Here is a 14,317-nt window from a genome sequence, read left to right as displayed (position 1 = left end):
CATTGCTGCCACCGCTGACGCTTGATAAGTTCTCTGGTGATCCTATGAATTTCCACTCGTTCATGACCGCGTTCGTATCACAAATCGAGTCGAGGAATGATATCGAACGAGTCATGCCTACGATTTTTAGAGCAGTACCTTGACGGAGAACCAAAAGAGCTCATCAAAGGCTGTTTTCACAAAGGCTCACAAGGTTACGAAGAAGCGAGAAAGATTTTGAAGGAGAAGTATGTCATCTCTAACGCGTACATCCTTAAGGCAACCGAGTGGCCTTCAGTATCTTATGATCCGAAGTCTCTCAATAAGTTTTCAAGTTTCCTGACGCAATGTCGAACCGCGATGTCATCTCTCGCATACCTATCTGTTCTAGATCATCCACATAATATTCAAAGTCTGGTTAGCAAGCTACCTTTTAGTTTTCAAGACCGCTGGAGGAGAGAAGCCAGTAAGATGAGAGAGCGCAACGAAGGAATACCAGGATTTGCGGCATTTGCTCAGTTTATGAAAATCGAGGCGAAAGTGCAAGCCGACCCAGTCTTCTTGCTTGAAGCTCTGAGTAGACATCAAGGCAAACAAGAAATCAAGTCAGGTGTAAACGCGAAGTTTAAGAAGGTGAATCAACCTAAAAAGAAAGTTCGCTTAACTGGTGTCGAAGAAGAAAAAGAAGAGAAGTGTGCTTGTTGCAAGAAAGCGAGTCACGACTTAGATGATTGCAGAGAATACCTTAAGAAATCCCTAAGAGACAGACAAACTTTTCTCCAAGAGAATAAACGTTGCTACGCGTGCTATGGATTGTATCACAGATCCAGAGGATGTCTTGCAAAACATACATGTAAGAAGTGCAAAGGGAACCACCCAACCGGTTTACATGACGATGACTTCAGACCTTCAAGAAGACGTAGCTACACAAGATGCATCAGCGCAAACCGGCTCACAAAATAGAGAAGGACCTGGTCAATCAGTTACAAACGCAAGAATAAGTACTAAGGAGGAAGAAGTTGTAAGCTGTATGCCCATCGTTTCAGTTATCGTCAAGTTTAAAGAAGGAGAAGTAAAAACCTACGCAATGTTGGATAGCTGCAGTACAGGTACCTTATCTCTGAAGATCTCAAGGAAATGCTCGGCGCTGTTGGTGTAAGAAGTACACTGAAGGTCAAGACTATAAATGGGACCGACGCTCAAGAAACAACAGTTGTCCATGGTCTGACTGTCTCTGATCTTAATGGGACCATCAACTTGTCACTTCCCAAAACGTACACGAGGTCAGAAATACCTGCAACACGTCAAGAGATTCCAACTGCCGAACACGCTAAGATGTGGACTCATACCATTCGCATAGCAGATAAAATACCACCGCTGATACCAAACCCGCAAGTTGGTCTCTTGATTTACCATCCAAAAATGCCTGACAAAATCCATGTTGTATTCGACTGTAGTGCAAAGTTCAAGGGAACGTCGCTCAACGAGAAACTCCTTCAGGGTCCTGATTTAACAAGCTCCCTACTTGGCGTTTTAATTAAAATTCCGAGAAAAGCCAGCCGCCTACATGGGAGATGTGGAGGCAATGTTTCATAACCCGCGTGACAAATTTTTGCCCCCCCTCCTTGATCCATTCAACCTGCGTGACAAATTCTTGTCCCCCCTTGGTACAGATAACCTGCGTGACAAACTCTTGTCTCCGCCTTGATACAGATAACCCACGTGACAAACTCTGTCCCCCCCTTGATACAGATAACCCGCGTGACAAACTTTTGTCTCCGCCTTGATACAGATAAGCCGCGCGACAAACTCTTGCGCCCGCCTTGATACAGATAACCTGCGTGACAAACTCTTGTCCACGCCTTGATACAGATAACCCGCGTGACAAACTCTTGTCCCCGCCTTGGTACAGATAACCCGCGTGACAAACTCTTGTCCCCGCCTTGATACAGATAACCTGCGTGACAAACTCTTGTCCCCGCCTTAATACAGATAACCTGCTTGACAAACTCTTGTCCCCGCATTGAAACAGATAACCCGCGTGACAAGTTTTTGCCCCCCCCCCCCCTCCTTGATACATATAACCTGCGTGACAAATTCTTGTCCCCCCTTGGTACAGATAACCTGCGTGACAAACTCTTGTCTCCGCCTTGATACAGATAACCCGCGTGACAAACTCTTGTCTCCGCCTTGATACAGATAACCCACGTAACAATTTCTGTCCCCCCCCCTTGATACAGATAACCTGCGTGACAAACTCTTGTCCCCGCCTTGATACAGATAACCCGCGTGACAAACTCTTGTCTCCGCATTGATACAGATAACCCGCGTGACAATCTCTTGTCTCCGCCTTGATACAGATAACCCGCGTGACAAACTCTTGTCTCCGCCTTGATACAGATAACCCACGTAACAATTTCTGTCTCCCCCCCCTTTGATACAGATAACCTGCGTGACAAACTTTTGTCCCCGCCTTGGTACAGATAACCTGCGTGACAAACTCTTGTGCCCGCCTTGATACAGATAACCCGCGTGACAAACTCTTGTCTCCGCATTGATACAGATAACCCCCGTGACAAACTCTTGTCTCCGCCTTGATACAGATAACCCACTTAACAATTTCTGCCCCCCCCCTTTGATACAGATAACCTGCGTGACAAACTCTTGTCCCCGCATTGATACAGGATACAGAAAACCCGCGTGACAAACTCTTGTCCCCGCCTTGGTACAGATAACCCGCGTGACAAACTCTTGTCCCCGCCTTGATACAGATAACCTGCGTGACAAACTCTTGTCCCCGCCTTAATACAGACAACCTGCTTGACAAACTCTTGTCCCCGCATTGAAACAGATAACCCGCGTGACAAATTTTTGTTGCCCCCCCCCTCCTTGATACATATAACCTGCGTGACAAATTCTTGTCCCCCCTTGGTACAGATAACCTGCGTGACAAACTCTTGTCTCCGCCTTGATACAGATAACCCGCGTGACAAACTCTTGTCTCCGCCTTGATACAGATAACCCACGTAACAATTTCTGTCCCCCCCCTTGATACAGATAACCTGCGTGACAAACTCTTGTCCCCGCCTTGATACAGATAACCCGCGTGACAAACTTTTGTCCCCGCCTTGGTACAGATAACCTGCGTGACAAACTCTTGTGCCCGCCTTGATACAGATAACCCGCGTGACAAGCTCTTGTCTCCGCATATATACAGATAACCCGCGTGACAAACTATTGTCTCCGCCTTGATACAGATAACCCACTTAACAATTTCTGCCCCCCCCCCCCCCCTTGATACAGATAACCTGCGTGACAAACTCTTGTCTCCGCATTGTTACAGGATACAGATAACCCGCGTGACAAACTCTTGTCCCCGCCTTGGTACAAATAACCCGCGTGACAAACTCTTGTCCCCCCTTGGTACAGATAACCTGCGTGACAAACTCTTGTCCCCGCCTTGGTACAGATAACCTGCGTGACAAACTCTTGTCCCCGCCTTGGTACAGATAACCGGCGTGACAAACTCTTGTCCCCGCCTTGATACAGATAACCCGCGTGACAAACTCTTGTTCCCGCCTTGGTACAGATAACCCGTGTGACAAACTCTTGTTCCCGCCTTGGTACAGATAACCCGTGTGACAAACTCTTGTCTCCGCATTGATACAGATAACCCGCGTGACAAACTCTTGTCCCCGTCTTGGTACAGATAACCCGCTTAACAAACTCTTGTCTCCGCCTTGATACAGATAACACGCGTGACAAACTCTTGTCCCCGCCTTGATACAGATAACCTGCGTGACAAACTTTTGTCTCCGCCTTGATACAGATAACCCGCGTGACAAACTCTTGTCTGCGCCTTGATACAGATAACCCGCGTGACAAACTCTTGTCTTCGCCTTGATACAGATAACCCGCGTGACAAACTATTGTCCCCCCTTGATACAGATAACCCACGTGACAAACTCTTGTCTCCGCCTTGATACAGACAACCCCCGTGACAAACTCTTGTCCCCGCCATGATACAGATAACCAGCGTGACAAACTCTTGTCCACGCCTTGATACAGATAACCCGCGTGACAAACTCTTGTCCCCGCCTTGGAACAGATAACCCGCGTGACAAACTCTTGTCCCCGCCTTGGTACAGATAACCCGCGTGACAAACTCTTGTCCCCGCCTTGATACAGATAACCTGCGTGACAAACTCTTGTCCCCGCCTTAATACACATAACCTGCTTGACAAACTCTTGTCCCCGCCTTGAAACAGATAACCCGCGTGATAAACTCTTGTTCCCGCCTTGATACAGATAATCCGCGTGACAAACTCTTGCCCCCCCTTGGTACAGATAACCTGCGTGACAAACTCTTGTCCCCGCCTTGGTACAGATAACCTGCGTGACAAACTCTTGTGCCCGCCTTGATACAGATAACCCGCGTGACAAACTCTTGTCTCCGCCTTGATACAGATAACCCACGTAACAATTTCTGTCCCCCCCCCTTGATACAGATAACCTGCGTGACAAACTCTTGTCCCTGCCTTGATACAATACAGATAACCCGCGTGACAAACTTTTGTCCCCGCCTTGGTACAGATAACCTGCGTGACAAACTCTTGTCTCCGCATTGATACAGATAACCAGCGTGACAAACTCTTGTGCCCGCCTTGGTACAGATAACCCGCGTGACAAACTCTTGTCTCCGCATTGATACAGATAACCCGCGTGACAAACTCTTGTCTCCGCCTTGATACAGATAACCCACGTAACAATTTCTGTCCCCCCCCCCCCCTTGATACAGATAACCTGCGTGACAAACTCTTGTCCCTGCCTTGATACAGATAACCCGCGTGACAAACTTTTGTCCCCGCCTTGGTACAGATAACCTGCGTGGCAAACTCTTGTGCCCGCCTTGATACAGATAACCCGCGTGACAAACTCTTGTCTCCGCATTGATACAGATAACCCGCGTGACAAACTCTTGTCTCCGCCTTGATACAGATAACCCACTTAACAATTTCTGTCCCCCTCCCTTGATACAGATAACCTGCGTAACAAACTCTTGTCCCCGCATTGATACAGATAACCCGCGTGACAAACTCTTGTCCCCGCCTTGGTACAGATAACCCGCGTGACAAACTCTTGTCCCCGCCTTGGTACAGATAACCCGCGTGACAAACTCTTGTCCCCCCTTGGTGCAGATAACCTGCGTGACAAACTATTGTCCCCGCCTTGGTACAGATAACCTGCGTGACAAACTCTTGTCCCCGCCTTGGTACAGATAACCGGCGTGACAAACTCTTGTCCCCGCCTTGATACAGATAACCAGCGTGACAAACTCTTGTCCCCCCCTTGGTACAGATAACCCGCGTGACAAACACTTGTCCCCGCCTTGGTACAGATAACCCGCGTGACAAACTCTTGTCCCCGCCTTGATACAGATAACCCGCGTGACAAACTCTTGTCCCCCCCTTGGTACAGATAACCCGCATGACAAACTCTTGTTCCCGCCTTGGTACAGATAACCCGCGTGACAAACTCTTGTCTCCGCATTGATACAGATAACCCGCGTGACAAACTCTTGTCCCCGTCTTGGTACAGATAACCCGCTTAACAAACTCTTGTCTCCGCCTTGATACAGATAACACGCGTGACAAACTCTTGTCCCCGCCTTGATACAGATAACCTGCGTGACAAACTTTTGTCTCCGCCTTGATACAGATAACCCGCGTGACAAACTCTTGTCTGCGCCTTGATACAGATAACCCGCGTGACAAACTCTTGTCTTCGCCTTGATACAGATAACCCGCGTGACAAACTATTGTCCCCCCTTGATACAGATAACCCGCGTGACAAACTCTTGTCTCCGCCTTGATACAGACAACCCCCGTGACAAACTCTTGTCCCCGCCATGATACAGATAACCAGCGTGACAAACTCTTGTCCACGCCTTGATACAGATAACCCGCGTGACAAACTCTTGTCCCCGCCTTGGAACAGATAACCCGCGTGACAAACTCTTGTCCCCGCCTTGATACAGATAACCTGCGTGTCAAACTCTTGTCCCCGCCTTAATACAGATAACCTGCTTGACAAACTCTTGTCCCCCCTTGGTACAGATAACCTGCGTGACAAACTCTTGTCCCCGCCTTGGTACAGATAACCTGCGTGACAAACTCTTGTCCCCGCCTTTGTACAGATAACCCGCGTGACAAACTCTTGTCCCCCCTTGGTACAGATAACCTGCGTGACAAACTCTTGTCTCCGCCTTGATACAGATAACCCACGTGACAAACTCTGTTCCCCCCTTGAAACAGATAACCCACGTGACAAACTCTTGTCCCCGCCATGATACAGATAACCTGCGTGACAAACTCTTGTCCACGCCTTGATACAGATAACCCGCGTGACAAACTCTTGTCCCCGCCTTGGTACAGATAACCCGCGTGACAAACTCTTGTCCCCGCCTTGATACAGATAACCTGCGTGACAAACTCTTGTCCCCGCCTTAATACACATAACCTGCTTGACAAACTCTTGTCCCCGCCTTGAAACAGATAACCCGCGTGATAAACTCTTGTCCCCGCCTTGGTACAGATAATCCGCGTGACAAACTCTTGCCCCCCCTTGGTACAGATAACCTGCGTGACAAACTCTTGTCCCCGCCTTGGTACAGATAACCTGCGTGACAAACTCTTGTGCCCGCCTTGATACAGATAACCCGCGTGACAAACTCTTGTCTCCGCCTTGATACAGATAACCCACGTAACAATTTCTGTCCCCCCCCCTTGATACAGATAACCTGCGTGACAAACTCTTGTCCCTGCCTTGATACAATACAGATAACCCGCGTGACAAACTTTTGTCCCCGCCTTGGTACAGATAACCCGCGTGACAAACTCTTGTCCCCCCTTGGTACAGATAACCTGCGTGACAAACTCTTGTCCCCGCCTTGGTACAGATAACCTGCGTGACAAACTCTTGTCCCCGCCTTGGTACAGATAACCGGCGTGACAAACTCTTGTCCCCGCCTTGATACAGATAACCCGCGTGACAAACTCTTGTCCCCCCCTTGGTACAGATAACCCGCGTGACAAACTCTTGTCCCCGCCTTGGTACAGATAACCCGCGTGACAAACTCTTGTCCCCTTCTTGATACAGATAACCTGCTTGACAAACTCTTGTCCTCGCTTCGATACAGATAACCCGCGTGACAAACTTTTGTCCCTGCTTCGATACAGATAACCCGCGTGACAAACTCTTGTCCCCGCCTTGGTACAGATAACCTGCGTGTCAAACTCTTGCCCCCGCCTTGATACAGATAACCCGTGTGACAAACCCTTGTCCCCCCTTGATACAGATAACCCGCGTGACAAACTCTTGTCCCCGCCTTGGTACAGATAACCCACGTGACAAACCCTTGTCCCCGCCTTGGTACACATAACCTGCGTGAAAAACTCTTGTCCCCGCCTTGGTACAGATAACTTTCGTGACAAACTCTTGTCCCCGCCTTGATACAGATAACACGCGTGACAAACTCTTGTCCCCGCCTTGGTAAAGATAACCCACGTGACAAACTCTTGTCCCCGCAGTAGTATAGCGTTTTGGCGGGTTCAGCGCATTAGAATTAATGCGCTCAACCTCGCCAAAAGCTATATCACTTATCTGCTGGGTGGGTTCTCTGTCACTTATCTGCAGGGTGGCCGTCTCTTGGAAGGCGCTGGGTGGCCGTCTCTTGGAAGGCGCTGGGTGGGCTCTGTGGGTGGGCTCTGTGGGTGGGCTCTGTGTCGCTTATGTGCTGGGTGGATGATGTGATCCGCGAGCACTGTGTCGCCTGTCTGCTGGCTGGTGTGATCCACGAGCACTGTATTGCTTATATACTGGCGGGGGGCCATCTCTTGGAAACGCTGACTCTGGGCCTAGGCTGTGTTTATGGTGGCGCCCTCCACCTCCCTCTCCCTCTTGACGAACTTGATAAGTGCCACGCACTTCTCGAGGATGCTGACCCCCCGTTTCGCCTCACAGTGCTCGTCACTGCCACGTGTCGACTTCTCCTTTCTGTCTCTCAGCTCTACTAGCGTCTCAATCGCGATGCGTAGCAGCTCGTTTAGCTCCTCGTCGTCGAGCCAATCTAGGTTGACGCCGTCCATCCATGAGTCGCTCAGTCCACCCCATCATGTGCCGTTTACGATGCCGTCTACGCCGTCGTCCGTGTAGTACGTAGCCTACAGCCCGATGATAGTACCGCGAGTCATATAATTTGGTCTATATATTTATTGTTTATATGGGTGCGTTTAAGGCTGTGCCATAGCATCGCGTAGGGGTATATTTTCTTCTACTAGTATATAGAGTGGGTTGTGATGTAGGGATTCATATAGAGTTGGGGGAGGACGGATTTTACGATTGTCCATTTTGTGATCTAAAGATAGCGGACTACGTGACTGAGGGAGAGTCGGCGAGGTTCGAGGCATGTTGTGGTAGGCAGGATATGGTGAATGACGTCATCGTCATTAATGTGTGTAGAAATTGAGGTTAAAGTTCCTTTTATTGCTCTTGTGTTGATAATGGCCTCTTGGTCCCCCCGCATAGAAATATACGGTATTATCGATCAATAGATCGGGGTATCACCCTTGCCAAGGGCTCATTGTTGCCAAGTTTTTATCATGAAATGCTGGATATTTAAGATGAGATTGTAGAGGTCAGTGATATCAGGCACTGGTTGAGGACTCTGGCGCTGTCCATCAGTAGGATCAGGCGCTGGTGCTGACTCGGGCGCTGTCCATCAGCAGGATCAGGCGCTGGTGCTGACTCGGGCGCTGTCCATCAGTAGGATCAGGCGCTGGTGCTGACTCTGGCGCTGTCCATCAGCAGGATCGGGAACTGGTCGGGGACTATGGCGCTGTCCATCAGCAGGATCGGGCACTGGTCGGGGACTCTGGCGCTGTCCATCAGTAGGATCGGGCACTGGTCGGGGACTCTGGCGCTGTCCATCGGTAGGATCAGGCGCTGGTGCTGACTCGGGCGCTGTCCATCAGTAGGATGGGGCACTGGTCGGGGACTCGGGCGCTGTCCATCAGTAGGATCGGGCACTGGTCGGGGACTCTGGCGCTGTCCATCAGCAGCATCGGGCACTGGTCGGGGACTCGGGCGCTGTCCATCAGTAGGATCAGGCACTGGTGCTGACTGCGACCGTGCTGGACTTGGCTAGGCTTAAACTGTGCAGTACTGAGGATGAGGCTGTGCTGAGACTGCGACCGTGCTGGACTTGGCTAGGCTTAAACTGTGCAGTACTGAGGATGAGGCTGTGCGGAGACTGCACCGAGCTGCAACTGCGACCGTGCTGGACTTGGGCCGGCTTGAACTGTGCAGTACTGAGGATGAGGCTGTGCTGAGACTGCGACCGTGCTGGACTTGGCTAGGCTTAAACTGTGCAGTACTGAGGATGAGGCTGTGCGGAGACTGCACCGAGCTGCAACTGCGACCGTGCTGGACTTGGCCAGGCATGAACTGTGCAGTTCTGAGAATGAGGCTGTGCTGAGACTGCGACCGTGCTGGATTTGGCCAGGCTTAAACTGTGCAGTACTGAGGATGAGGCTGTGCTGAGACTGCGCCGGACTGCAACTGCGACCGTGCTGGACTTGGGCCGGCTTGAACTGTGCAGTACTGAGAATGAGGCTGTGCTGAGACTGCGACCGTGCTGGACTTGGCCAGGCATGAACTGTGCAGTACTGAGGATGAGGCTGTGCTAAGACTGCGCCGGACTGCAACTGCGACCGTGCTGGACTTGGGCAGGGCTTGAACTGTGCAGTACTGAGAATGAGCCTGTGCTGAGACTGCGACCGTGCTGGACTTGGCCAGGCTTGAACTGTGCAGTACTGAGGATGAGGCTGTGCTGAGACTGCGCCGGGCTGCAACTGCGACCGTGCTGGACATGAGGAGCTTTGAGAGGGAACAAAATAATTCGCGGGGGGTGACTAAACGTGTTAGTTGGTGTCAATCATTAGGAGTAAAGGCGTTAGGTATAATCTGTTAGCATATTTGTGGTGCCTAATTGTATTACTTAAGATAGGATTCGTGTTTCTCCCAAAAACAGAACAGGCCTTCACGGTCTCGAAGTCTGTAAATAGAGGCTTGTTTGGAGCTTGATGAACAGTTTCTTCGTCATAAAGAAAGAGGTTTATTTTACCACAACAGCCCACCTAACCTATCATGGCTGAGATTTTCTCTAGGAACTTCTAGTTCTTAAAGACAATTTTTTGTGACTCGTCAATGAAATTGGGAGCGAGATAGTGTAGTGTAAGCTCAATATAATAAAGTATAATAATAAATAAAGTTTCGGGGTTAGAAAGGGGCTAGAAAGCAATCTAAACAACTTGACCAGCAGAGGTTTTTATCCGGATTCAAATTTACTTGGGCGCCCGGTGCGCGATTTCAACGCGAGAAAAACCACTGTACTCTTGTCGCCATAGTAAAGCTGTAGCAGAACTCCCGGGAAAAATGGTCTCCTAACTTGCTCGTTTGCTGGAGTTGTTGTTGGCCGCGCTTTTTATTGCACGTCAATGGCACGTCAATGTTATTTTTTGATTTGGATCGGGTATTCGTACCAAGACGTAGGGGCCTAAAGTGGTGTGGTAGTGAGGTTGGTGTGATCATATGGTATGGTGATGTTGGAGGGTGATGGTGAAGGATGGCTAGTAAGATAGTGTAGAGTGGAGATGGTAGTAATGTAATTACGGTGAAAAGGTGGATTGGTTCGACTAGTAGGTGGTGGAGGGTGGTGAAAAGATAAAGTGGGACTATAGAATAGGTTGTGGTAGTGTGTGGTGGGCAGGCGAAAACGAAAAAATAATAATAATATGGTGTGGTGTGGAGATGGCTAATGGCTGTGTTGGTGGGAAAAAACCGGCACGGTGTATAGGCGAGAGCGGCGGCGAGGGGGATGTGGAGCAGATAAGGCCCACAACTCAGCGTGATGGGTCTATGTGTTTTAAAATGGCGGTGGTGCGGAGGACGATTTAAAATCTGCGAGGCCACGGTGCAAATGTGGGTGATGATGTATCGTTATGATGTTAGGTGATAGTAAGGTGTTGGTTTGTGGGTAGGTAGGGTGGGTCATAGGGTGTGGTCGTTTGTAGTTGGGTTTTGTGCTGTGGGGTAAACGTTTGTATGGTTGGGGAGGGGGCTGTATGTAGGTGTTTGTAAGGGGGGGAAATTGGTTGTGGGGTAGTGTCTGGTGTAGGGTGTGGCTGGTTGGTGTGTTGTGGGTTGGTTGGTATAGTCGTAGGATGCTATGGTGTGTATGTGGTAGGCTATGTGTGGAGGGGTAGAGGTGTGTGTGGTGGGAGGGGGGTTGGACTGTATGTAGATTGTGTTGTTGGGGGGAGCGTTGGTTGTAGGACTAGTGGCTGCTATAGGGTGTGGTTGGTTTGGTGTGTTGTAGGGTGAGTAGTGTTGTGGCCATGGGGGGGGGGGAAGGGGTGTGTGGTTTTTGTGTTGGCAGGGGTCTGGCTTGTGTAGGGTGTGTTAGGTGTGTATATTTTAGGTGAGAGTGTAGGAAAGTGTGAGGGGGGGGGGAAGGAAGTGTATGTGTAGGTGTGTGGGGCTTAGGTGGGTGTTGGTGTTGTGTTGGGGTTTTGAATAATCGTGGTGGGTTGTATGATGACGTGGTATGGGTGAAGTGGGTATGGGGCTGTTTGTGGGGTGAGGGATGAGGGGGTGCTTGTTGTGGGGTAGGGGGGTGCTTGGGTGGTAAGCTAGGTTTGAGGGGGGAGAGAAAGGGGGTTGTGACATGTATAGAGCTGGGTGGTAGTAGTGGGTAGGTATGTTGTGTGGTAAGGATAGAGTAATATTTAATTTGTGAGAGGGATGTGGGTATGTATGTGTTTGTACTATGTGTAGGAGGGAAGGTGGTTGTAGGCGAGGTGGTTGTGTGTTTTTTGGGCGTGTGGTGTTGGGGGAGTGGGATGGTGTGGGGGTCTGTATGCCTAGGGGTGGTGGTAGTGGCATGTTGGGATGTAGTTGAGGTGTGTAGGTGGGGTGAGGGGTGTGGGGTATAGGGGAGGAGTGTGCTAGTGGTGTGAGGTGGGTGTGGGAGGGTGTGGGTAGTGGAGGGTTTGGGGGGTGAGGTGTGTTAGTGTGGGAGTAGGTGGGGAGTGTGGCGGTGTGGTGGGGGGGGTCGGGGCGTGGAGGTGTGGGAGGGGGTATGTTGTGGTTTGAAATGCTTCTTGGTTTGAAATTGTTAAAACTGGTTTGAAAAGGGGATATTTGCATAATCTTTTATCTAGTTCTTTTAGTTACACCTCCCAACCCCCAAAAAATCCAAGCCCCTGTTTTATTAATGACTCCCCAAAAATAAAATCCCTTTTAGAATGCTAGGTATCCAAAAATGAGCTAGTTTGAAAAATTCAAACCAGTTTGAAAAAAATTCAAACCATGCCACATTTCAAACCACAACAGGTACGTCTTGGGATCACAGATTGTGATACAGCACTTTCCCCGTATGGTACATAACTTTTTGGTTTGGATCGGGTATTCGTACCAAGACGTAGGGGCCTAAAGTGGTGTGGTAGTGAGGTGGGTGTAATCGTATGGTATGGTGATGTTGGATGGTGATGGTGAGGGATGGCTAGTAAGGTCATGTGGAGTGGAGATGGTAGTAATGTAATTACGGTGGGGAGGTGGATAGGTTAGACTAGTAGGTGGTTGAAAGATAAAGTGGGACTTTAGAATAGATTGTGGTAGTGTGTGGTGGGTAGGTGAAAAAGCAAAAAAATAATAATAATAATATGGTGTGGTATGGAGATGACTAATGGCTGTGTTGGTGGGGGAAAATTGGTGCAGTGTATAGGTAAGAGTGGTGGTGAGGGAGATGTGGAGTAGATGTATTTGTGGGAACTAATAGGTATGAAATAGTATATCATGACCATTACTATGACAATATAGAGTATGAATCTAATGTCTAAATGATGTAAATTTTTTGGTTTGGATCGGGTATTCGTACCAAGACGTAGGGGCCTAAAGTGGTGTGGTAGTGAGGTGGGTGTAATCGTATGGTATGGTGGTGTTGGAGGGTGATGATGAGGGATGGCTAGTAAGGTAATGTGGAGTGGAGATGGTAGTAATGTAATTACGGTGGGGAGGTGGATAGGTTAGACTAGTAGGTGGTGGAGGGTGGTAGAAAGATAAAGTGGGACTATAGAATAGGTTGTGGTAGTGTGTGGTGGGTAGGTGAAAAAGAAAAAAATTAGTAATAATATGGTGTGGTATGGAGATGACTAATGGCTGTGTTGGTGGGGGAAAAATTGGTATGGTGCACAGGCAAGAGTGGTGGTGGGGGAGATGTGGAGCAGGTGCAGTTGTGGGAACTATTAGGTATGAAATAGTATATCATGACCGTTACTATGACAATATGGAGTATGAATATAATGCCTAAATGATGTAAAAAATGAACAGGAAATATGTCCAAAAGGTGTCCAAAAATCCACCAAAAATAATAGAATAATGTCTATTACAGCGAAAGTAATTGTAAAATAAATTGTAGCGCAGAAATATTATAAGAAACAAAATTATGAGACTAAAGAAAACAAAGAAAACTAACTTTTCTGGGTTAAGAATAGAACGGAAGTGACGTAGCACTTATGCATATTCGGTAAGTTAATTATGTGACCAAATTTAGAACGAACGAACGCCCTGACACAAGCCGATGCGTCACCACGAAACAGACAAGCCCACGCGAATGATGCGAATTTGCACGGAAAATATGTGTATTGATGGAGTACCATGAAAGACAAAGGGCTCCAACAGCGATGGCAAAAGGTTGGAGTGTTGAATGAGGCCGCACGTGCCATAGGAACGGAGATAATTGCTTGTTTAAACTCGAGTGACCTCGTGCCTGACCCGACGAGTGAACTGTTAGAAAAGCAATTCACAAAGCAGAAACCAGCTTGGAGTTGTGTACAAGAACAAAACCACTCTCCAGAAAAGAATGTAAAACAGATCTAACAGATCTCCCCCATTCATAATGAGGTCGTATGTGCCATAGGAACGGAGATAATTGCTTGCTAAAACTCGAGTGGCCTCGTGCCTGATTCGATGAATAAATTGTTAGTGAAGCAATTAACAAAGCGGAAACCAGCCTAAAGCCGTGTACCGGAACAAAACCATTCTACAGAAAAGAATGTAAAACAAATCTTAAATGATTGTAATAAACGGAGAAGTTATTCTGTCAGGTTATGTTCGGGTGGTTAAGATTATGGGTTATGAGACGACGGGTTAAGGTTGTTATAAGAGATGGGTTTGATAATAAAACGACATGAGAGTTATGAATAAAGGGTTTTTTTTG

At 48.7% G+C, this 14,317-nt stretch overlaps 2 protein-coding genes across 2 annotated transcripts; one reads left to right on the top strand and one right to left on the bottom strand.

Moving 5' to 3' along the window:
• Positions 1-96: 96 nt before the first annotated feature.
• Positions 97-942, top strand: LOC125572240. Its single transcript, XM_048732467.1, has one exon. It carries the CDS (start codon positions 97-99, stop codon positions 940-942), a length of 846 nt encoding a protein of 281 aa, XP_048588424.1.
• A 7,866-nt stretch (positions 943-8,808) lies between these two features.
• On the bottom strand, positions 8,809-10,443 carry LOC125572239 (keratinocyte proline-rich protein-like). The gene is made up of 3 exons (XM_048732465.1): positions 10,432-10,443; positions 9,258-9,950; positions 8,809-9,159 (listed from the first exon to the last, which is right to left on the bottom strand). Exons 1-3 carry the CDS (start codon positions 10,441-10,443, stop codon positions 8,809-8,811), a joined length of 1,056 nt encoding a protein of 351 aa, XP_048588422.1.
• Between the last annotated feature and the right edge of the window lie 3,874 nt (positions 10,444-14,317).

This window comes from Nematostella vectensis, chromosome 9 (genome assembly GCF_932526225.1).
Source record: "Nematostella vectensis chromosome 9, jaNemVect1.1, whole genome shotgun sequence".
In the NCBI taxonomy this organism is placed as follows: Eukaryota; Metazoa; Cnidaria; class Anthozoa; order Actiniaria; family Edwardsiidae; genus Nematostella; species Nematostella vectensis.
This window is presented reverse-complemented; position numbering and strand designations above follow the sequence as displayed.